Genomic DNA, 24,538 nt, shown 5'->3' on the forward strand with positions numbered 1-24,538 from the left:
TTTTCTTCGGAGGCCGCACCCCAGCATCGCACATTTGCTCTTCATCTCCACGGAAATGGCAGCAGAAGTGGAAGGGGGTGGTTAGGGGCAAAGGATGTCTGAGCGAATCCACGCGGGCTTTGCGGATGCCGCCCCTACTCCGTCAAGACAGTGGGAACCCCCAGCCCCAGGATCCCCAAAGGGAAGCTGAGCGGACCTGAGGGCGGAGTGAAGCAGCCGTTTTCTCTGTTTGTAAATGAAACCGGCCACGTGGGTGGGGTCCGGGGCACTTGGCTCCTGCTCCCGTCCAGGCAGGTTGGGTCTCAGCGGGTCCCTTGGGATTCCGGCTTGGCGGGGCGGGTGGGATGCATGAAAGAATTTACCTCCCTCTTGTCTCCCTGAGTTACACGTTCCCTCATCCCTTCCCTTGTCAATAAACCTGTGTGAACTTTGATGTGAGCCCGCAGGGTGCGCCCCTTTAAGCCCGGTGAGGACCCCCAGTCAGGCACCCGTTTTAGAGCGGGGTTGCCTGTAACAGTAACACACCCCCCAGGAGGGAGACCGTGGGCCCAGCCCACCCAGCAGCACCTCAAGGGGGGAGACGGAGGCTTCTCCCCAAGGCCAGGCCCCGGCAGGGACGTCCGCGGGCCCCACACGGCTCAGCGTCCTGCGGGGAGACGGGAAGGATCCTCGTGTGAGAAGCGAACGTGACGCTGCCCCTGTGGGCAGCAGACGTGGGGAGGGACACGGAGACCCCGACAGGCCCACGGAGACGGGGAGAAGCCGCGTCAGGGCCGTGACGTGCAGGCTCCAGACCCCGCGTGTCTGTGGGGGGAGAGGGTTGAGGGTTTGGCGTGTGTGTGATCAGGTGATGTCTTTCTAGCTCTTGAGTTTTCAGAGCAGTGATGATTATTGAGGATTAAATTTTGCAGCACGTCCTGCTCAGCTGATGCTGCTTTTGTCCTTATTTTTATGACATTTGCTTTTGTAGAACTGACAGTTTTCATTCAAAGACTCTACGAAACGATATTTTTTTGAACTGTGCTTTTTGGTGGCCCCGCGTCGCGGGCATGTCCGGCTCAAGGAAGAATGTTTCGTCCTCGTCACCTCTCTGCGTTTACATCATTTACATTTTACATTTATGTCTATGATGCATTTTTATTTACTGAGGGAGAATTGTGGGTCTGCCAGGATTAAGTTTCCTGCAGATGCAAATCCAGGTGTCCCGTCACCTTTTTTTCAAAATTCAGTTTGTGGCCCATCGTGCTGTGTTTACTCTGATAGCCTCAGTCCACTGCAGTTCCTGGGTCTGTCCTGAGCTTGTCTCTGTCCCTGGTCCTCGTGGCCTGCTCTGTCCTCGGCCCCTGGGGTCCTCCTCCCGGAGCTGTGCAGAGGCTGAGCGGGGCAGGGCCAGGCTCCAGCCTCGTCCCTCAGGGTGTGCTGACCTGGGCCTGGTCTCTCCACGGGGCTCTGGAGTGAGTCTGTCTCCACCCCAGAGGAGAAGCTGCGGGTGTCGTTGTCTGAGCATGAAATCATCCCCCGGGGGAACATCCTGGGGTCACAATCTTCATCTTCCATCCCTGACTGCAGGATGTTGCTCCACACGTGTGGTTTGATTCCGTGACCATCACGCCTGCTGCGGCTGAGAGAGGGTGTGTTTTGTGCGTTACTTTCAGGCGCTGAGGTTGGTCCTAGAAACAGCTCTTGACCCCGGGGACCCTCAGTCTGCACCTGAGTGACCAAGTCAGTGACCAGCAGCTCCAGGGACACGTCGGGGTGCTCACCCCGAGAACTTGTCATCGGCAGCTGATGCGCGTCCCTGTCATGGGGACGCCTGTTGCTCCTCTTCACCCCTAATTTCCTGGGCAGGTCCCCGGTTCCCTGTGGGTGACATGGAGCCAGCCCCTCGCTGCCCTGAGGTCACAGGACGGGACGGCGCTTTCTCCTGAGACGAGGCCAGGACTGGACCCGCCCAGGTGCCCTGACTCCAGGGAGGGGACGTCCTTCTGCTCGGAGGTGCTGAGTGTCTTCACCGTGAAATGCGCTCACCCCACCCCGTGCTGTTCGCCCAGTGACAGGAGATGCCCGTCCTGCCCCAGCCCCTGCCCCTGCCCTGGGGTCTCCCATCGCAGGGGGTGCTGCCCCTCCTGGCCCCCAGGGGAGGTCGCTCCTGGCCTGCGACCTGCCGGGAGCTGCTGTGCAGAGAGCTGGGTCAGGACGCTGTGCTGCTGCGGGAGGCGGGTCAGAGGGGTCCAGGCTGGTGACAGGACAGGGAAAGTCTTGGGGTCTCAGGCTGCCATCCAGGGGGATGAGGCTCAGGAAGGGCTGGGGAGCAGGAAGGACAGAGCCGCATGCAGTGGGGATCCCATGGTCAGCTGTGATGTGGGTAGGTAATGAAGGGGGAGGGGTCAGGGACTGTCAGGGGGCAGAGCTGCTTCCCCTGGACTCAGGGTGCTGATCCCCTGGGCCTTGTTTGGGCATCTCTGGAGGAGCCTGGGGTTGGGTGATTAGGATTATGATGAGCACATCTGGGGTCTCTCAGGTGAGGCTCCTCCTTCCTCTCTGGGTTGGGACTGGTTTCCTCAGGGTTAACTGATCCATGGGGTGTGGTTAGAGAATTCTCAGCTGTGCCGCGGCGCCCTGATCACACCTCACCTGCAGCAGGTCACAGGGACTTGGCCCCGACCATGGGAAGACGAGCTCCAGGGGGATCTGGGTGTGAAGAAACTGCACAGTCACCTAGGACAGGTGAGGGTCTCGTCCCTGGGGAGGTCTCACCTGTGCACAGATAGATTCACCTCCTCATTGGGGCTCCCCAGGAATGTTGGGAGCAGCAGCCTCTCAGAGGAAAGCAATGGTGCCCTGGGGAGCTGGGGTCTTGCAGAGGGAGCCCCAGACAGGAAGCCCCGCCCCCCACCCCTGCACCTGCTCCCGGGCTGTGCTCTGAGCTCTGAGCCTCCTGGGCCTCCCGGTGTCCCTGGGCCCCTGGGGTCCTGACATGCCCCAGTGGACCCCCAGCCCCGCCCCCCGTCCTGCAGGGTTTGTGTCTGGGCTCACACCCGCTCCCCTCACTGTGTCTCTCGCACAGAAATACACGGCCGTGTCCTCGGGCCTCAGGCTGCTCATTTGCAGATACAGCGAGTTCTTGGCGTTGTCTCTGGAGATGGTGAATCGGCCCTTCACGGAGTCTGCGTAGTTTATGCTACCACTATTAGCATTAATTTCTCCAACCCACTCAAGCCCCTTCCCCGGAGCCTGGCGGACCCAGCTCATCCAGGAGTTGCTGAAGGTGAATCCGGAGGCTGCACAGGAGAGTCTGAGGGACCCCCCAGGCGGCACCAAGTCTCCCCCAGACTCCACCAGCTGCGCCTCACCCTGGACACCTGCAAACACAGACACAGCCCATCAGGACACGGCTCTCGCCCACTGCTTCCCCCTTCTGCCCCCCCTCCAGGGATCCTGCCCCAGGAATCACCCCCTAGAAGCGCCACGAGCAGCAGCCAGCTCAGCCCACGCTCCATGGCGAGTGTCCGCGTCCGTGCTGACCCGAGGGGACCCTGGGTGCGGGCTGGGCTCCTGTGCGGGCTGCAGGGCGGGCCGGGCTGGTTTTCAGCAGCAGGGGACGCCCTATTTGCATGTGTCCTGCTATATAGCAGCTCTGGCTGGGTCTGGGCAGAGGAGCCAGGGAGGGTCCTGGGACGTGGGGTCATGACACACGATGAGCAGGTCCCTTATTAGGGGCCAGAGCTGGTGACCCTGAGCCCCTGTTACTTGCTGGGGCGCAGGCCCAGGTGCTGGTGCTCACACGTGCTCTGTTGGGTCCTTTCCTTACCTAAAATTTTGTAAGTTGTGGATAACCATTTGTTTGATATATTTATCGCCACCAATTTCTCCCCTCCATCGAGAGTCTGTTTGTTTTCCATATAGTGTCTTTCTGTTTAGATGTGTTGGTATTTGATTAGTCCCAGTTGATGCTTTTATTTTTCTTCTCTTGTTACCTGCACCTGGTCCTCAAATATATCAGTGATGCCCCTGCTGGGGTGTCCCTAGCACAGTCACTGAAACCACCTCCATGCTCAGGACAGTGCAGGTTGTTGTGAAATGTGTTGTGTTGAGACAAGTGCCTGTAACTGCGCTATGACTAAGGAAGCCCCTGCAGGCAGCAGAGCACAGACAGAGCCTGGATGGCGCCAAGGGAAGTGAGTCAGAAGGAAAAAGACAAATGCTGGATGGTCTGACTTACGTGTGGGTACAGGGAACGTGTCCCAGGGTCAGTCAGATCAACCTAGTCGTCAACTCTTGACATCTGGCTGCAGACCTGGGGCCAGCAAGGGAGGATGGTGGTGGGTGGGGGCGGGAGGCGGCCCACGAAATGGGGTGGGGGGTTTGGGTCCCTGACTGGACGGTGTGAGAGGACACATTAGTAGAGACTTGAACAAATAACCTGTGACGGGTGCAAATGTGGAAACATACACGTTCTCCATAAACACAATAAAAACAGGTTCAGCAGGTCATGAGGATTGAAATCCTGTCAATTATCTTCTCTGGTCACAATGGAAATTCACCAGGAATGGAAAACCTGTGACTGTGGAGACTGCACGAAACACGACGGACCCACCACAGGGTGAGTGAGAAGGTGGAACAAGTAATTATCTTGTCTCCAGAGAGTGGATTATGGAGTCAAGACGCCCAGAGCCCGTGGACACCCCAACACCACACAGGGGGTCTGGATCCCCAGGGCCAGGACCACATCACCAGCAAGAAGGGGCTCCATTAAATAACCTGTCATTGTAGCTGCAGCAATGACCAAGGCGGAGCACGTGACAATGACACTTGGAGCCACGTCAGTGAGACACACGTGAAGGGACAGTTCACACACGCCATCGTGGCAGAGGGTGGGACTGAGAAAGCAAACATGGTTGACAACATCTGGGCCCCAGCTGGAAAAACAGAAGGAAACCCCATTAACTAGAAGGAGACTAAGAGGAGGATAGGCCGCAGCAGACACCTGGAAAGAGGCTTCCCTGGGCCGCTCACCTGGTCTGGGCAGCACGTTGGAGAAGCTGGAATAAACGGAGCCCGTGTGAGAAGCATAAATCCTGCCCAGACGGAATCAGCAGAAACAGGACCAGGAACAGACCAATGACAAGGCAGAGAATTGAACAGTCGTCCAAGTTCCCCCAAAATAAAGGCACAGGGCCTGCTGGTTCCCCAGTGAGTCCACCAAGCCTCAAGGGGAACCAGTGTCCGTCCTGCTCTGGCCGTTCCCGAAACTCAGGCGGAGGCTGCGCTGCCAAGTGCCCACCGTGAGGCCCCTGGGATCCCGACACGAGAGCAGACGAGGTCGTCAGCACAGAAGAGACACTGCAGACCCGCGTCCTGAGAGGCACAGAGGAAAAAGCCTCAGCGTGGAGTGAACAGCAGGTACAGAGGAGCCTTCAGAGCACCCAGGGGTGTTCACTCCAGGACACGGGAGGGATGGACGTGGACGGTCCGTCCAGGTCATTCTCCATCTCAGCAGATAGAGATGAAATCACGGCCCAGATCAGCCGCTGCAGAGAAGGCAGCTGACGAGACTCACCCCGTTCATGGTCACGTCTCCCAGGGAGACGCGCGGAGGTGACGCTCCCCACAGGAGGGAGACCGTGTGCCCAGCCCACCCAGCAGCACCTCAAGGGGAGAGACAGAGGCTTCTCCCCAAGGCCAGGCCCGGCAGGGACGTCCGCGGGCCCCACACGGCTCAGCGTCCTGCGGGGAGACGGGAAGGATCCTCGTGTGAGAAGCGAGAGGGACGCTGCCCCAGTGGGCAGCAGACGTGGGGAGGGACACGGAGACCCCGACAGGCCCACGGAGACGGGGAGAAGCCGTGTCAGGGCAGTGACGTGCAGGTCCAGACCTTGCGTGTCTGTGGGGAGGAGAGTGTTGAGGTGTTTGGCACATTTTTAATTTGGTTGTTTGCTGTCTTGTAATTTTTCTCCTTGTGGCCTTTTCTGGAATGGACACATCTCCCACGATCACACCCCGTCATCACCCCAGGTCTGCTGCTCGCATCCTCTTGTTAAGTCATTTGCTTCTGCAGAGTTTACAGTTTTGATGTGACGCGTCTAGAAAACAATTCCTGCTGGAACTGGGTCATTTCTGTGGTGCCACCCCAGGGCCCCGTCCACACCCCACGACATAAAAGTCTTCTCCTTGTTCACCGTCAGGGTTTGATTCTTTCACATTTTACATCATGTCCGTGACTAATTTTGATTTGATGGTTGTATTTGCTCGTCTCCTGTGCTGACTCTCCAGGGTGTGCAAATCCACCGTCCACGCAGGGTTTGGCGTCTGCAGCCACCAAGGAACTACCTGAAAGTCTCAGGATCGTCGCATGGAGTCCACCGTGACTGGGGAAGCTCTGACATGACCCCGTGTTTAGTGTCTCCTCCTGGCGTCGGGGCTCCCGTCCTCAGCACAGTTCCCTGCATCTCAGTGTCAGGGTTTCCTGCGTCTCCCCAGAGATCTCACACGGTGTCGTCAGGGGGATGTGACGTCGTTCCTCATGCGCCGGCGAACGTGATTGTGTCACTTCACTTTATTCACACAAACCTCGTGTCAGCTCGTCACTGAGTGTGTAAAGACAGGGGCCTGCCCTTGAGTCACCCCCTCGTGAACTGCCCTTGCTCGAGGAGCTTGTCATGACCGTGAGGCGTGTTGGGATCTTCTGGCCTTTTCTGTGGAGACGCTCGTGTCCGCGGGATGAGAGTGAGTTTGTTTTTACTGTGGTTTCCAGCAGTTATTTTCTCATGAGGGGGTGTGGAACATCCCTGATGTTTTCCCATATCCACTGATATTCTCACTGTACTGTTGTTTCAGCATATTCCTTTGAAAACCAGATTTCAGACTATCACTAGTCATTGTCTGCCCCACTCAGATCTGCTCAGACACCCCTTTCCATCTTCCTACTAACAGGAAGCCCCTGCCCCCCACCCCTGCACCTGCTCCCGGGCTGTGCTCTGAGCTCTGAGCCTCCTGGGCCTCCCGGTGTCCCTGGGCCCCTGGGGTCCTGACACGCCCCAGTGGACCCGCAGCCCCGCCCCCCGTCCTGCAGGGTTTGTGTCTGGGCTCACACCCGCTCCCCTCACTGTGTCTCTCGCACAGTAATACACGGCCGTGTCCTCGGGCCTCAGGCTGCTCATTTGCAGATACAGCGAGTTCTTGGCGTTGTCGCTGGAGATGGTGAATCGGCCCTTCACGGAGTCTGCGTAGTCTGTGCTACCACTACCAGGATAAATTCGTGCAACCCACTCAAGCCCCTTCCCCGGAGCCTGGCGGACCCAGTGCATCCAGTAGCTGCTGAAGGTGAATCCGGAGGCTGCACAGGAGAGTCTGAGGGACCCCCCAGGCGGCACCAAGTCTCCCCCAGACTCCTCCAGCTGCGCCTCACCCTGGACACCTGCAAACACAGACACAGCCCGTCAGGACATGGCTCTCGCCCACTGCTTCCCCTCCTGCCCCCTCCTCAGGGATCCTGCCCCCAGGAATCACCCCCTAGAAGAGCCACGAGCAGCAGCCAGCTCAGCCCACGCTCCATGGCGAGTGTCCGCGTCCGTGCTGACCCGAGTGGACCCTGGGTGCGGGCTGGGCTCCTGTGCGGGCTGCAGGGCGGGCCGGGCTGGTTTTCAGCAGCAGGGGACGCCCTATTTGCATGTGTCCTGCTATATAGCAGCTCTGGCTGGGTCTGGGCAGAGGAGCCGGGAGGGTCCTGGGACGTGGGGTCATGACACACGATGAGCAGCTCCATATTAGGGGCCAAAGCTGGTGACCCTGAGCCCCTGTTTCTTGCTGTGACGCAGGCCCAGGTGCTGGTGCTCACATGTGCTCTGTGGGGTCTCCTGTGGGAATGAGACCCGTGTGCACTGTGGGGTGAGTGGGGGATCCTCAGCCAGTGCTGAGAACAGTGTGAGGTCCCATTAAACGTGAGGACAGTTGTGTGGTCAGCATCTCAGCTGTGGGCAGGTGTGCACAGGGAGCGTGTCAGGACCTGTGACAGCAGGGATGTGTGTGGTTAAATCCCATTTCAGTCCCTCTGCCCTGTGTGTCTGCCCAGAGTTGTCCAGAGTTAGGGCCCCTGAGGCAGGACGGCCACTGGGTGGATGGACCCTTCTGTCCGTCACCCTGGGGTGTCCTCTGCCTCTACCTGGCCGTCTAGGTCATTGTTTCAGTTGCCCATTGTCGTGGCAGGAGGGCACAGGGCAGTTTCTCTGATCCGGGCAGACGAGGAAGGAGAGTCCTGAGCCCTCGGGGCCTTGGTCAGGCCTTATTGAGCTTGTTCCCATCGCGTGTGGGGTGGCCCCAGGTGCGAGCACAGGAGAGCCGGGCCCGGGAGGCTGCAGGGTAGATACTTGTCCGGCTGTCCTGCCCTCCCGCCATGAGGAGGGATGTGGGTCCTGGGGTCCTGGATCACGCCTGATGGCGGCACCTGCAGCGGGGCGGGCACAGGTCGAGGAGGCTCCTGGGCCGGAATCGGGCTTCCAAGGGCGGCCCCAAGAAAGAGCCGCGTGAAGGAGAGACCCCAGGGAGCAGAACAGACGAGAGACCCAGCAGAGCGAGCTGCGTTCCCGGCTCCGCCGTCACCCCGGGAGGAGCCGAGTCTGTGCTGAGACGCGGAGAAGCGGGTTCGGGGCCGCAGCTCGCGGCCCTGCAGCGGGTGTCCCGGGACGAGGGCGTCTACTCGGGCCCTGCGGTTCAGAGTGTAGAGAGTCTCGGGGGGACCCGTTTCGAGCACGAGGGGCAGAGATGGGCCCGGAGACGAGCAGCTTGATCAGGGACCACACGGTGAAGAGTTAGGGCGGGTGATCCCACAAAATGCGGACAAATGCAACAGAGGGAAACACGATGGACACCGCGTGTCCACCCCTCAGCCCACAGGACACTCGGGTGAGACGCTGACACGATCCCGCCACGGCCCGGAGCAGGGAGGAGCCACGACCCCCTCTGTGGCTCGTCCCCGCCCGACGTCCAGCCCAGGCGGTCAGGGAGGGAGAAGCCCAGCAGGACCCGGAGGAAGAGGACACGTGAATCTCCCCGTCTGAAGAGGACCCGAGGACACTGAGGGACACCAGAGACTCCAGGAACGAAACTGTCTCAAGATAACAACTGGGCCCGTCGGGGCAGGAGAGGATCCAACACACACTCTCAGGGGTGACTCTGGCGTCACCACGGCAGGAGAAGGGCCTGGGGCCAGTCCCGGTCACGCCCTCACAGACGGGTCCTGGATGACGTCAGAGGGAGCAGGACGGTCCGGGACGATGTGGGGCTCGGTCCGTGGGCATGAAAGAGGCCCCGGAAGAGGGAGGACCCGGCCCGCCTGGGGGAGGGTGCCGTCCACCAGGGCCTGTCCCCAGAGCCACGCGTGGACGTGAGGCAAGACCCACAAATGCAGATGAGGGGGTGCAGGAAAGAGAAACCACAGTTACCATGTTTACACGGATCCCCAAGGCCTTGGAGAGGGAAACAGCCTTGAGAGAAAGGAGGAGACGTGACGCGTCACGCAGAGGAGACGAGAGCTGGACACCTCCTGACTCCCGCCGGGAGCGAGCTCTGGGCAGTGGCCACGGCCCCGAACAGCCACAGACCCGCCGCGTCCCTGGAAACACACGGCCTGTGTCACAGTAAGGCCCCAATTTCAATGAGGCTCAGCGAGAAACACACAAGACACTGAGCAGCAATAGTCCTGGGAACCCGGGAGACTCTGCAGAGAAGGGTCCACCCGAGAGCTCTCGTGGCGGGTGCCCCCGTCACAGACACCAGAGGCCAGGCCAGGAGACCCGGGACCCCCAGTGCTGACCAGGGGCCTTTCAGACAGGGAGTCGGGTCCGGCCAGGACAGAGACACACGCAGAGTCCTCAGACCCCCGTCCCCGCCAGCTGCCAGGTTCCATCCAAATACGGTTCAGGGCTCAGCTCCTAGGGCCTAGATCCAGGAGCCTTGATCAGGAGTCCCCAGTGGCCGTCTTAGGGGCCGTGGGACTGGTGACAGGGGTGTGGACATCACGGTGATCTGATCCCACTGGGTCTTGGAATAGAACAATCAGTGGTTCTGACTCAATACAAAGGCACAGACGTTATCAACAAATTGCACTGGGGGAGTGACCCCAGGCTGGACCCGAGGAGGACAGAGGGATGGACACCCACTAGGAGAGGGCAGGGGTTGGCCTGGAGGGCAGGTCCAGGCTGGAGGTCCCGTCCCTGTCCATGTCCCCCCACAGCCATGAGCTGAGTCCAGGCTGTGAGCTCGGAGCGTCCCCTGGTGGTGGGCCTGGGTGCTGCCCCCTCCTGTCCTGCAGGGTCTGTGTCTGGGCCACACCCGCCCCCTCCCCGGGTCCCCCAGTAATAGTAAGTACCAGACACCTGGACAGGTGAGGGTCTCGTCCCTGGGGAGGTCTCACCTGTGCACAGACAGTCACCTCCTCTTTGGGGCTCCCCAGGAATGTGGGGAGCAGGAGCCTCTCAGAGGAGAGCAATGGTGCCCTGGGGAGCTGGGGTCTTGCAGAGGGAGCCCCAGACAGGAAGCCCCTGCCCCCCACCCCTGCACCTGCTCCCGGGCTGTGGTCTGAGCTCTGAGCCTCCTGGGCCTCCCGGAGTCCCTGGGCCCCTGGGGTCCTGACATGACCCACTGGACCCCCAGCCCTGCCCCCGTCCTGCAGGGTTTGTGTCTGGGCTCACACCCGCTCCCCTCACTGTGTCTCTCGCACAGAAATACACGGCCGTGTCCTCGGGCCTCAGGCTGCTCTTTTGCAGATACAGCGAGTTCTTGGCGTTGTCTCTGGAGACGGTGAATCGGCCCTTCACGGAGTCTGCGTAGTTTGTGCTACCACCAGTATAAATTATTCCAACCCACTCAAGCCCCTTCCCTGGAGCCTGGCGGACCCAGTGCATGTGGTAGTCGCTGAAGGTGAATCCAGATGCTGCACAGGAGAGTCTGAGGGCCCCCCCAGGAGGCACCAAATCTCCCCCAGACTCCACCAGCTTCTCCTCACACTGGACACCTGCAAACACAGACACAGCCCGTCAGGACACTGGCATCTGCCACTACTTCCCCCTCCTGCCTCCCCCTCTGGGATCCTGCCCCAGGAATCACCCCCTAGAAGAGCCACGAGCAGCAGCCAGCTCAGCCCACGCTCCATGGCGAGTGTCCGCGTCCGAGCTGACCCGAGGGGACCCTGGGTGAGGGCTGGACTCCTGTGCGGGCTGCAGGGCGGGCCGGGCTGGTTTTCAGCAGCAGGGGACGCCCTATTTGCATGTGTCCTGCTATATAGCAGCTCTGGCTGGGTCTGGGCAGAGGAGCCGGGAGGGTCCTGGGACGTGGGGTCATGACACAAGATGAGCAGGTCCCTTATTAAGGGACAGAGCTGGTGACCCTGAGCCTCTGTTACCTTCTGGGACACAGGCCCAGGTGCTGGTGCTCACACATGTTCTGTGGGGTCTTCTCACCTGGGATCTTTGTATGTTCAGGATCTGCCCTTTGTCAAACTTGTCCTGTCACATAATTTCTCCCATTCAGTTCCCGTCTCTTGTTTTTCTGACAGTTTCTTTCATTTTCAGAAGCATATTAGTTTGATGTAGCCCGTCTGTTAATGTTCATTTTCCTTCTCTTGTCCTGGGAGCCTCAATATATCCACTAGGGCAATACCATGTGTTGTTGCCTTTTCCCTCCTGTGCTGATGCTGCCCTGTTGGCACAGCTGGGATGTGGAACCGAGGGCAGGGGATGGATCTGGACTGAGGTGTGTGTGGACAAGTGCTGACAGCTCAGGTGTAGCCAAGGACGGATCCTGCACGTGCAGCAACATGGAGGACCCTGTGGGGGATGTCACGGAAATGAAGAGACAGACGTCGTCGGTCTCAGTTCACGCGGGTGCAGAGAAGCGGAGCAGAGATTTTTCAGAACCGGGGACAGGACACCTGGGACAAGGGGCATCACCTGTCAGGCCCCTGCTTCACTCCCAACCCCGGGTCAGCCCTGACCCTCCCCGGGGAGCCCCGTGGGCAGAGGCCCAGACCCACCAGCTCCTCCTCTCTGGACGCGGCTCCGCCCGAGACCTGACCTGAGTGACCAGAGCCCAGGCCCAGCCCAGGGAGTGACCAGGGAGGGTTCGCAGCGGGCGCCCGTCCCTGCGTGTGGGGAGTCTGCGGGCCCCTTGGCCTCGGTCTGGCCCTCACGGCCCTTCTCAGGGACAGGCCCCGCCTGGTATGGGGACGGGGTGGGCGGTGGCCCTGCCCTCTGTCCTCCGGGCCAGCACGGACGGACAGCCTGTGGTCACCCCTCCGGCCCCGCCTGTTCCTGTGACTTCGCCCACAGTTGTCCAGAGCGTGATTCACTTTCAAAAACCCGAGGATCCGTCAGCTCTTCTCCTGTTGATACTCACAGTTCACGCAGCCCGTGCCCAGGCCCTGCGGCTGGAGGGGAGCCCCCAACACAGAACAGCCCCCTGGCCCGTGTCCTCGCGGGGCGCCCATGACCTCACTGCGGCCAGGAGACCCCGCCGCGCAGGGGACGAGCGTGTCTGCAGCTGTGGCCCCGGGTGCGGCCCTGGCTCTCCTGCTCTCTGATGGACACTCTCAGCCGTGTTTAAGGACGAGCCCGGGTGTGGACTTCTAGTGAGTCCGAACCTGAACTGCAACAGTGAGGGAAATCAGACATGGGGGACTGTCATGTCCCGCCTGCAGCAAATCTTTATTGTCTTAGTGCTCATTATATACTATTTTAATTGCAGCAGGTGTAACATCAAAGCATACCACATAATGAGAACATGCATGAGTGATGAGTCTGTTTTCTTAGTAGTATCTATTCACTTCAGACAGCAGGGTACCGGGCGGTTCGTTCTCACACACATGATCTCATCGCCTCCTAGCCTGAGCCTGGGAAGTTCGCTCATTACTTTGTTGTTGTCAGTCTGTGGAGATGTACGCAGGTCACTTCCAGGCTCTCAACACCAAGTCCTGTCACTCAGAGGTTTTCCTCCGAGACGCATGTGTTTTCACATGCCTTAGAGACTCGGGTCAAGGCCCTTCTGCTCACTACGCAGGGTGGCCGCCTCCAACATCTCCCCCTTTTGTCTTTAATAATTCAAGCATCATTTTAGCTGAGTCGAACCGGAGGCTTGTCGGTCGTCGGAGGCAGTAGTACCCTATTCCAAACAACAAAGCCCATATTAGTCTCGCTATAATTCCACTGCCAATACTATGAGTCAGACTTTGAGCCAATGAACGAGGGTCCATGCCCTGTAGAGCATTGGCAATACCCTCAGCCAATCCATCAATAGAATTTGTAGGCAATTCTTTAGAAAAGTATTGAAGTACTTGATTTTGCAAAGACTTTACATCCAAAGACAAATTACCATGAACACAGTTAAGGTGATGCTGAATCTGAGACCATGAAGTAGAAACATTATTAAATTGCACAGGAGTTACCCAATAAGTACTAACATTCCAATCACAATGTAAGATAATTTGTTGTTGCACAGCTACAAATTGATCACCCAGCCATTGAACAGTCTGTTGTAACTCCCCACCCGCGCTTGTAAATCTTCATCAATGCGGACTTGTTGTCGCCAGAGGAGTGGAGAGTCATGGGACCAGGTAGCAACAAAGTCATGAGCCTGTACTGCAGTGTGAAGTGCGGCTCCTGCAGCCGCTGCCGTGGCTGTGACCGCAGTCAGTCCAAGTGTGGCAGGCACAAGCCATCCCACAAAACGTCCAGCGCGGCGGAGGAGTTTCCCAATCACCCTAAGTAATGTCCCAGTCACTGGAGACTCCTCCCAGGGCCGGGTCGGGTTCACAGGCAGCCACAAATGTGTTCTAGCCTTTAACACAAGGAGAGAGTGTCGGCTAATATTAAACTTAGCCGATGAGTTAACACAGGAGTATAAAGAGCAGTCATTACATGTTACAGCTTTAACCTTTTCATCAAAGGAAACAGTGCCAATGGCTATTACATAGGGGAATCGAACACAGGCTCGTATATAGAAACTGGTGTTATGTACAAAGTGATAATGAGACCCAGAACGTGATGTTCCCGAGAAGCTGCCTTTCCAAAATTGCATAGGGGTGGTGGCGACTATTAGCTTCCAAAAGTCCCATTGTTCAGGTCCCCACCGTCCGGAAGCAAGCGACAAGCGAGGTCTCGGGGGTGCCATGCCTCCATCATGCCAAGCCATGAGTCCATATTGGTTCCTATCTTTCACAGTCCCATTCTTTGACACGTTCCAAACTGCATTTGTAACATAATCACAGACTGCAGGACTGTAGTCCTCAGAACAGTTAGTCAAAAACTTCCCATGTGGTCCCCAATCAACAAAAACATACTTTCCTGATCTTAACACTATTCCTTTTAATCCACGGCACTGACTCCAAAAAGTAGGGGAATGTGTGTAATTCTTATATGAAATTTGCTGACAAACTGGCTTATTGCTGCGTGCCTTAGACGTTGTATTTATTTCAGTAAAATTAAAAGAAAGAGCAACATACATATCCATAAGTGTACGAATTTGTGAGCCAAATTGATTATTGATTTTAATGGGAGGAGCACTATTAACCCAGGTCTGAGGGACAATGGGTATACAAGGTGTCATACCAGAACACAAGGGAAGATATTCATATCCTCAGGTAAAATTAAAACTCTGTCCTTCCTCATCAGGATGAGAAGATCCCTCTTTTGACCATGGACCAGGCATGTGTTGAGTGTCACTGGTGAAGACGACAGGCCCAATGTGTCCCCATTCCACCACCTGTAGCAATGGGGGGTGTGGAATGTATGCCCAATATACATATGTATAGTTGGCACCTACCGCAGAGGCGCACGTGATAACTGCCACCATAGCAAGGAACATATTTTCCGGGTTAATTGGAGCTCCCTGGTTGCGGAGAACTTGTTCACCGTGATTGCTCAGTGCCTTGACACTACCCCATGTAATGGGTGCAACGGGACTATTGGTGGCCTTCCTTTTTCTTTTCATTGACAGACGGGCCATGCCTTGGATCAATGGCTTCTGTGTCTCCCATTGTAGTGGCTGAGAAGTGGCCGGAGGGTCCCTCATGGTATTGTCGTCCAGAGTCTGAGGTGGTCTCTTGAATGGCCGGGATCCGGGGCCGGACAAGCTGAAGAGGTGTCCAACTTGTTTCACAGGATCCATCTAAAATGACAGAAGCATAGCCTTTTCCTTTTAAAATCATCACCCCCGCCTCCCACTCATTTATTCCTGGGGTTTTCACCCATACTGGTTCTTGCGCACTGCGTGCTGATTGAGTAGCAAAATGCTTACTGCTGCGTGTTACGGGGTCCCCCTGTGGTCTGTTCTGAGTTCCGTGGGAAGGCCCATAACAGCAAAGCAAGAAAATAAATGAGTTTGAACATGAACAAAGACTTCCCCTGACTGGGCTGTTGCCCACAAAAACCCTGAAAAGGTATCAATAGTAACATGTAAATACGATAAAGGGCGAAAAGCAGGGAAATGGGTGACATCCATCTGCCAGATCTGATTAGGGCAAGAACCGCGTGGGTTACTGCCAGCTGGAGAGGTCCGGCATAGATATGGTGCGCAGGCAGAACATCTCTGGAGGATACAACGAGCTTGATGTAAAGGAATATGATAGGCAGAATGTAACTGAAAAGCACTGGAGTGTAGAACAGCATGCTCTTCTTCTGGGGAAGAAAACACCGGAAAAATTTGTGTGGTTAATGCATTAGCTGTTTCGTTGCCTCGAGACAGAGGTCCAGGGAGGCCAGAATGTGCACGAATATGTGCAATATGGAGAGGATAATCATAAGATTGCAGCGCTGATCGAAGCTGCTGTAACAAGGAGGCAAGAACAGGGTGTTTAGAATGTAAAGTACCTGTAACAAGACGAGGAACCAATTGGGCAACATATAAAGAGTCAGTAATAATGTTAGCTGGGCCAGGAGGCAGTTGCTGCAAAAGATGAAATATAGCAATTAATTCAACTTGTTGAGCCGATGAATAAGGGGTGTGGACTGAAAATTGAATTTGTGGTCCCACAGCAGCTGCAATACCGGAAGAAGAGCCATCTACAAAATAAACAGGAGCTCCAGGTATAGGCTCAAGAACAACAGTATCAGAAATTATCCATTTTGTAGACTTGAGAAAATCCCATAACTTTCCAGCAGGGTAGTGACATCCAATGTCATTAGGATAATCGGCCAAGGCAAGCTGCAGTGTATCTGACAAGGGAAAAATGTGTTGAAACCAAGAGGAAGAAAATGGCAAAATAATAACAGAGGGGTCAAAGCCCCATATAGATTTAACACGGAGCCTTCCTTTAACAATAATTTCAGCAATGAGTTCATATATGGAGTTACAGTTTGAGAATTTGAATTTTTAATATATATCCATTCTAGTGGCTTGTCCTGTTGTGCAATTATTGCTGTAGGACTTTGAGGAGTGCCAAAGATCAGTAAATTAAGTGGCAAATCAGGCTGGTATCGATAAACAAACTGTTTTTTAATTTGTTGCTCCACAAAAGAGAGTTGTGCTTGGGCCTCAGGGGTTAAATGCCTAGGGCTTTGTAAATCCGAATCACCCTCTAGCGCTTGAAAAAGATGGGTTAAAGCATAATTAGGAATGCCCAATGTAGGGCGTAACCAGTTAATGTCTCCAAGTAACTTTTGAAAATCATTTAAGGTCTTTAAATGCTTTTGTTGCAGTTTCATGCATTGAGGTCGCACGGTGTGCCGGCCAACAAGGCTACTGAGATATTTGAAAGGTGATAAGGTTTGAATTTTCTCGGGAGCTATTAAAAGACCAAACTTTGGAAGTTCCATTAATAAAAACTGTACAACTTGAGAAAGGACAGAGTTGCTGTCAGCAGCTATTAAAATATCATCCATATAATGTAAAATGTGAGCATCTGGAAATCGCTGCCGTGAACTAAGTAGAGCCTTGTCAGCATAAAACTGACACATAGTAGGAGAATTTGCCTTGCCCTGAGGCAGCACCTTCCATTGATATCGCTGGGCAGGCTGTTCATTATTTAAAGAGGGCACCTTAAAGGCACATCGAACAGTGTCCTGTAGAAAAATACAAGCATAGCCTCTTCCACAAGTTAAATGAATTAAAAATTTTTTGAAGGCAAAGGAGGTGTAAGCAGGTGCATTATTTGTCTTAATAGTTTAGGCTTTTCTGCACAAGCAAAGCAAAACATAAAATGTTGAGACACATTTTTAAAGGCTTTTCCGGTTCTAGCTATAGCCATAACCAAATGAGAAAAGGTGTCTGCAGAGACATGTACATAACTTAATTTTTTAAAGCTGGGAACATAAGGTTTTAGGAGGAGCTGCAGCATTAGAATTAGTTTCTCTAGAAGCAATTTCTAATTTCCGAGGGGAATTTACTGAAATGGCCTGTGTGGCCACATGAAAGCAGGCTTCAGTAATACTTAGTCTTTTTTCCATCCAATGAATACATTGATCAAATAATGCAATACAGTTAAATTTTCAACACATATCATTGTTTCTCTTCAACCCATTATTTGGGTTTTATAAACCAAGGCAAATAAAATTCACTTCCCCTCAAACCTTCTACCACTCACTACATACCCTCAATTTTAGCTTTTTCTGTTTTTCCACATTCAACAAATTATGATGGTGGTTTCTTTTCAGTAGTTCAGAACACAAGAAGGTGCTTTGTGTGTTCCTGACCCCAAAATGCTGCTTTAAACATTGCAGATTTTTAAAATTGGCTTAAAAACAGTATAGCTGAGTTTCACTTGGCAAAGTTAATATGACAAAAAAATTATAAGTATATATATATATATATTTAGTCAAGAAAAGAAAAATACTTTAAAGATACATTTAAAAAGAGTAGATTATTATTAATATTTAACATTATAACTTTAAGGCATATATGACTTGTATTATATTATAAAATTTGAACTAATTTTGTACATTAAAAATTTGGATCATGATTTTCAAATTTGTTTTTATGAGAACTTATATAGGCGCCGTTTATGATTAGTCCTCCGGAGGTAAAGAACAAAACAAAACAAAAACACGAAGACAGACACAAACAGACACAGAGATCTCTTGATATGCATATAAAATTTTGGCCATATGTATATATTTTAAAACATAGTTATTTTACCAATATGTGTGAAGATATTGAGGTTTTTAATGAGTTAAAAGCTAAAATTTGCACACAGAATAAATGTCTAATCTTAATTATTACCAAAGACCTTGGGCTCGAGACCACAGCAGTCATGGCAGTTTTTACTAACTTTTTTGATAAGAAAATATTTTGGGAGTTCATATTTTTAAGAAATGATTTTTTTGGCTTTAGGTTGTTAACACATTATCTCACTGGGAACGGGCATATTTTAAAACATGAAAGAACACTGTTATCTTGAGAACAGGAGAAGAGGTAAATTTTTAGAGTCTGCCTGTTTGTAGGCTTTTATCAAAATTTGAGGTTTAGAATTTAGCTCAAAAATGTCTGTATTAATACTGTATATTTTACCAGGTTAATTAGTTTTAACAAGAAACTTAACCTTTTATAGGTCTAACAAGTAAATTTAAAAGCTTTTATTTCACCAGTAAACATTTTGTATAGTTTGTTTGCAAGTCCAAAGTTACTCCACAGTTTTTACCTTAAACAATGTAGACTTTGAAATGAGAAACACCCAGGGAAATAGAACTTTTTTCCTAGAATGAACCAAAATAGTTTGTTAAGGTGGACAAAAGGAGAGTCCAGTCCCCCACAACGGGAAGGCAGTAGAGACCTGCCAGTGATCCCAACCCTGGAAAAAAAAAAATCCAGGCAGCTGCTTGCTGAGCAGGGGCCGCCCCCACCTGTCCCCTGCAGTGGGTTTGTACTATTTTAACAAAAACCTTTTAGTCATAGTATAGTCATATAGTCTCATATAGTCAAATTTAACCATTTTCTTTCCCTTTAACAATTGTGAATGGACTTTGAATACTGTTATTTAGAAATACCTTTTTTCTTTTTATTTTTTCTTAAAAGGAACAAATGGCAAAACTCTAGTGGGGGGAACCTAGCCTCCTCCCCAGTGTCAGGTAAAGACACATCCTCAGGCCGAATTTCATGAGATCTTGTTGTTTTCATTTCCTTCTCCTCATGAAGAGGGACGGGAGACCTGATTTGAAGTCCATGAGAAGTTGAACCCCCTAAAGTAAACTCTCCTAACTTCTCTGCAGCTGGTTTAAGTCTTGAGCTCTGTCTACGCCCCTGTTTAAAGGGAGACTGCAACATGGCACAGCGCTCCTCTGGCGTCACATTCGAGAAAGGTTTGGCAAAATTATTAACACGAGCCACAACAAAAGGCTGAGCCCCTTGGTCACCCTTATTGGAGTCTTGCAAAGGAACATCGTCATCACAGTCTTCTAGAGATTGCTGAACAGCTTGAGCTGCCTTAGCCAGTGTCATCATCCAGTTCATGCTTGTGTAAAGATTGCTGCGCCGTTTGAACCAAAACGGCTGCGTCAGGACGGATGTTTCCGTCGACAGCTAACATAGCTACTCTAAGTATAGCCCCCGTGGACCGAAACTTTACAGGGATCTGCTCCCCCTGCTTATGTTTCCGGACCATTGTCTCTTGGACCTGGTCCCTTGTTTCAATATCAAAAGTACCAGTATCAGGAAACCAAAGATTAAATTCAGTCACAACATTCAAACATTCAAGAATTTGAGAGAGCGGGACTTTTGCCCATGTTCAGGCAATAGATGTTTCAACAGAGAAGCAAAAGTAGGAAGACGAGAAGAAGAATACCCCATTCTGTTAGTTTCCCCTTGTTTACGCACCACCTTCTGCAAACTGTCACCCGCCGCTGCCGTCACCTCGTCCCTCTGGGTGGGAGGTATCAGCTTCAGGTCCGTGTATTCGGGCGCCGCTTGTGGACTTCTAGTGAGTCCAACCTGGAACGCGACGGTGAGGGAAATCAGACATGGGGGACTGTCATGTCCCGCCTGCAGCAAATCTTTATTGTCTTAGTGCTCGTTATATACTATTTTAATTGCAGCAGGTGTAACATCAAAGCATACCACATAATGAGAACATGCACGAGTGATGAGTCTGTTCTCTTACTAGTATCTATTCACTTCAGACAGCAGGGTACCGGGCGGTTCGTTCTCACACACATGATCTTATCGCCTCCTAGCCTGAGCCTGGGAAGTTCGCTCATTACTTTGTTGTTGTCAGTCTGTGGAGATGTACGCAGGTCCCTTCCAGGCTCTCAACAGCAAGTCCTGTCACCCAGAGGTTTTCCTCCGAGACGCATGTGTTTTCACATGCCTTAGGGACTCAGATCAAGGCCCTTCTGCTCACTGCGCAGCATCTCTCCATTTTGTTATTCTCAGACTGTGGAGATGTAGAAGCCCGACTCCACGCAGGTCACTTTCCAGGCTCTCAACACCAAGTCCTGTCACCCAGAGGTTTCCTCCGAGACGCATGTGTTTCACATGCCTTAGGGACTCGGGTCAAGACCCTTCTGCTCACTGCGCAGGGTGGCCGTCCCCAACAGGCCGCCCCAAGAAAGAGCCGCGGGAAGGAGGGACCCAGGGAGGAGACAGACGAGAGACCCAGCAGGGCGCCGAGGCCAGGACAACACGGGGAGCCCAGAGAGCGTGAAGACGCCCGGGGCTGGGGCCCTGTCAGCCCCCCGGCCCCGCACCCTCCTCCCTGAACCCCGTAAATGGCAAGAAAGGGGTGAAGAGGCCCCGAGGGCCCAAGACGTGCCTTCACCCCGAGCCCGGGCCCGGAGGTGCTGCCTGCGCCCTCCTGGCTCTCCTCAGCGTGAGGACCCCGCGCGGCAGGCAGGCCGGGACCCCGGGGCGCTGCGGGCACCAGCTCTGCCGCTGACCCCGTCCCCCGGCGTCGTGGGGTCCGCTCGGGCTGGTCTCGGAGACGGCAGAGGAGGAAGCAAACTCTCTGCGGGCGGGAGAGGCCGAGCCTGGCGGACGCCGGGTCCCCCGTTCGTCCTTATGCACCGTGAGGCCTCGGGGGGCGGGGGGGACACGAGCTGCGTTCCCGGCTCTGCCGTCACCCCGGGAGGAGCCGAGTCTGTGCTGAGACGCGGAGAAGCGGGTTCGGGGCCGCAGCTCGCGGCCCCGCAGCGGGTGTCCCGGGACGGGGGCGTCTCCTCGGGCCCTGCGGTTCCAAGTGTGGAGAGTCTCGGGGGGACCCGTTTCGAGCACGAGGGGCAGAGATGGGCCCGGAGACGAGCAGCTCGATCAGGGACCACACGATGAAGAGTTGGGGCGGGTGATCCCACAAAATGCGGACAAATGCAACGTAGGGAAACACGATGGACACCGCGTGTCCACCCCTCAGCCCACAGGACACTCGGGTGAGACGCTGACACGGTCCCGCCACGGCCCGGAGCAGGAAGGAGCCACGACCCCCTCTGTGGCTCGTCCCCGCCCGACGTCCAGCCCAGGCGGTCAGGGAGGGAGAAGCCCAGCAGGACCCGGAGGAAGAGGACACGTGCCTCTCCCCGTCTGAAGAGGACACGAGGACACTGAGGGACACCAGAGACTCCAGGAACGAAACTGTCTCAAGATAACAACTGGGCCCGTCGGGGCAGCAGAGGATCCAACACACACTCTCAGGGGTGACTCTGGCGTCACCACGGCAGGAGAAGGGCCTGGGGCCAGTCCCGGTCACGCCCTCACAGACGGGTCCTGGATGACGTCAGAGGGAGGAGGACGGTCCGGGGACCATGTGGGGCTCGGTCCGTGGACATGAAAGAGGCCCCGGAAGAGGGAGGACCCTGCGCGCCTGGGGGAGGGTGCCGTCCAGCAGGGCCTGTCCCAAAGCCACGCGTGGACGTGAGGCAAGACCCACAAATGCAGATGAGGGGGTGCAGGAAAGAGAAACCACAGTTACCATGTTTACACGGATCCCCAAGGCCTTGGAGAGGGAAACAGCCTTGAGAGAAAGGAGGAGACGTGACGCGTCACGCAGAGGAGACGATAGCTGGACACCTCCTGACTTCCGCCGGGAGCGAGCTCTGGGCGGTGGCCACGGCCCCGAACAGCCACAGACCCGCCGCGTCCCTGGAAACACACGGCCTGTGTCACAGAAAGGCCCCAATTTCAATGAGGTTCAGCGAGAAACACACAAGACACTGAGCAGCAACAGTCCTGGAACCCGGGAGACTCTGCAGAGAAGGGTCCACCCGAGAGCCTTCGTGGCGGGTGCCCCCGTCACAGACACCAGAGGTCAGTCCAGGAGACCCGGGACCCCCAGAGCTGACCAGGGGCCTTTCAGACAAGGAGTCGGGTCCGGCAAGGACAGAGACACACGCAGAGTCCTTAGCACCCTGTCCCGGCCCGCTGCCAGGTTCCATCCAAACACGGTTCAGGGCTCAGCTCCTAGGGCCTGGATCCAGGAGCCTTGATCAGGAGTCCCCAATGGCCGTCTTAGGGGCCGTGGGACTGGTGACAGGGGTGTGGACATCACGGTGATCTGATCCTACTGGGTCTTGGATCAGAACAATCAGTGGTTCTGACTCAATACAAAGGCACAGAGGTTATCAACAAATTGCACTGGGGGAGTGACCCCAGGCTGGACCCGAAGAGGACAGAGGGATGGACACCCACTAGGAGAGGGCAGGGGTTGGCCTGGAGGGCAGGTCCAGGATGGAGGTCACGTCCCTGTCCATGTCCCCCCACAGCCATGAGCTGAGTCCAGGGCTGTGAGCTCGGAGCGCCCCCTGGTGGTGGGCCTGGGTGCTGCCCCCTCCTGTCCTGCAGGGTCTGTGTCTGGGCAACACCCGCCCTCCCCGGGTCCCCCCAGTAATAGTAAGTAACAGACACCTGCACAGGTGAGGGTCTCGTCCCTGGGGAGGTCTCACCTGTGCACAGACAGAGTCACCTCCTCCTTGGGGCTCCCCAGGAATATTGGGTTCGGGAGCCACTCAGAGGAGAGCAATGGTGCCCTGGGGAGCTGGGGTCTCGCAGAGGGAGCCCCAGACAGGAAGCCCCTGCCCCCACCCCTGCACCTGCTCCCGGGCTGTGCTCTGAGCTCTGAGCCTCCTGGGCCTTCCGGTGTCCCTGGGCCCCTGGGGTCCTGACACGCCCCAGTGGACCCCCAGCCCGCCCCCCGTCCTGCAGGGTTTGTGTCTGGGCTCACACCCGCTCCCCTCACTGTGTCTCTTGCACAGAAATACACGGCCGTGTCCTCGGGCCTCAGGCTGCTCATTTGCAGATACAGCGAGTTCTTGGCGTTGTCGCTGGAGACGGTGAATCGGCCCTTCACGGAGTCAGCGTAGTCTGTGCTACCAGTAGGAATAATTGCTGCAACCCATTCAAGCCCCTTCCTGGAGCCTGGCAGACCCAGTCCATTGCATAACTATTTAAGGTGAATCCGGAGGCTGCACAGGAGAGTCTGAGGGACCCCCCTGGTGGCACCAAGTCTCCCCCAGACTCCACCAGCTGCGCCTCACCCTGGACACCTGCAAACACAGACACAGCCCGTCAGGACATGGCTCTCGCCCACTGCTTCCCCCTCCTGCAGCCCCCTCAGGGATCCTGCCCCCAGGAATCACCCCCTAGAAGCGCCACGAGCAGCAGCCAGCTCAGCCCACGCTCCATGGCGAGTGTCCGCGTCCGTGCTGACCCGCGTGGACCCTGGGTGCAGGCTGGGCTCCTGTGTGGCTGCAGGGCCAGCCGGGCTGGTTTTCAGCAGCAGGGGACGCCCTATTTGCATGTGTCCTGCTATATAGCAGCTCTGGCTGGGTCTGGGCAGAGGAGCCGGGAGGGTCCTGGGACGTGGGGTCATGACACACGAGGAGCAGGTCCCTTATTAGGGGACAGAGCGGGTCACACTGAGCCTCTGTTACTTGCTGGGACCCAGGCCCAGGTGCTGAGTAATGAGGAAAGCCAGGGAGGAGGTTGACCGTCTCCGCCAACAGGACAGCCAATCCCCAGAGCCAGAGATGGCTGTCCCTGAGGAAGATCCTGGATGGGACCCCAACAATGGAGGAATGGCGCAGTTGAAGCTGTATAAAAAATGTTTATTGGTAGGACTGGAGCAGGGAATCCCCAAACAAAAAAATTTTAACAAAATATTGGAACTTACACAAGGGGCTGATGAGGATCCATCAGAGTTCCTTGAGAGGATTATTCAGACGTATACAGACCACACGGATATAAATCCAGATGCCCCAGAAAATGCTCGTCTGATCACTATGGCGTTCATCACAAATAGTGCTCCAGACAGAAGGAGAAAGTTAGCAAAGGTAGACGGCGTCACAGAGATGAGTCCGTCCCAGGTAGTGGACTTAGCATTTAAGGTTTATAATAATAGAGAGGACAGGAGAGAGGACAGGAGACCGAAACCTGCGACTGTTTTTGTACACAGAGAGCACAGAACAGGGTTTCAGGACAACAGTAATGGACAGAGACGTGAACCCCTAGGAAGAGACCAGTGTGCTTTCTGTAGGGAAGAGGGACATGGGAAGGACAGTTGTCCCAGGTTACAGGGCAGCGGCAGATGCAGTAATTACAGAAGGCAGCAGAGAAGACAGAGGACTCCACGACGGGA

The 24,538-nt window shown here is 54.9% G+C and overlaps 1 protein-coding gene and 1 long non-coding RNA gene across 3 annotated transcripts in view; one reads left to right on the forward strand and one right to left on the reverse strand.

Moving 5' to 3' along the window:
- Nucleotides 1-24,538, forward strand: part of LOC129145399 (uncharacterized) — a 132,731-nt gene that overhangs the window by 36,030 nt on the left and 72,163 nt on the right. The gene's annotated exons all lie outside the window — the stretch shown is intronic.
- Nucleotides 12,655-20,073, reverse strand: LOC119239491 (endogenous retrovirus group K member 18 Env polyprotein). 2 transcript variants are annotated; one of them, XM_054692843.1, is made up of 2 exons: nucleotides 19,795-20,073; nucleotides 12,655-15,156 (listed from the first exon to the last, which is right to left on the reverse strand). In XM_054692843.1, exon 2 carries the CDS (start codon nucleotides 14,593-14,595, stop codon nucleotides 13,489-13,491), a length of 1,107 nt encoding a protein of 368 aa, XP_054548818.1. In that variant the 5' UTR covers nucleotides 14,596-15,156; nucleotides 19,795-20,073; the 3' UTR covers nucleotides 12,655-13,488. The 2 variants fall into 2 exon arrangements, with proteins under 2 accessions (XP_054548818.1, XP_037360014.1); XM_037504117.2 differs by having other exon boundaries at nucleotides 19,763-19,802.

This window comes from Talpa occidentalis, unplaced genomic scaffold (assembly GCF_014898055.3).
Source record: "Talpa occidentalis isolate TD23 unplaced genomic scaffold, MPIMG_talOcc4v2.1 talOcc4.11, whole genome shotgun sequence".
NCBI lineage: Eukaryota > Metazoa > Chordata > Mammalia > Eulipotyphla > Talpidae > Talpa > Talpa occidentalis.

Excerpts from the sequence above, each read along its gene's own strand:
- LOC119239491 (XM_054692843.1), bottom strand. The coding sequence starts at position 14,595 with ATGACACCTTGTATACCCATTGTCCCTCAGACCTGGGTTAATAGTGCT.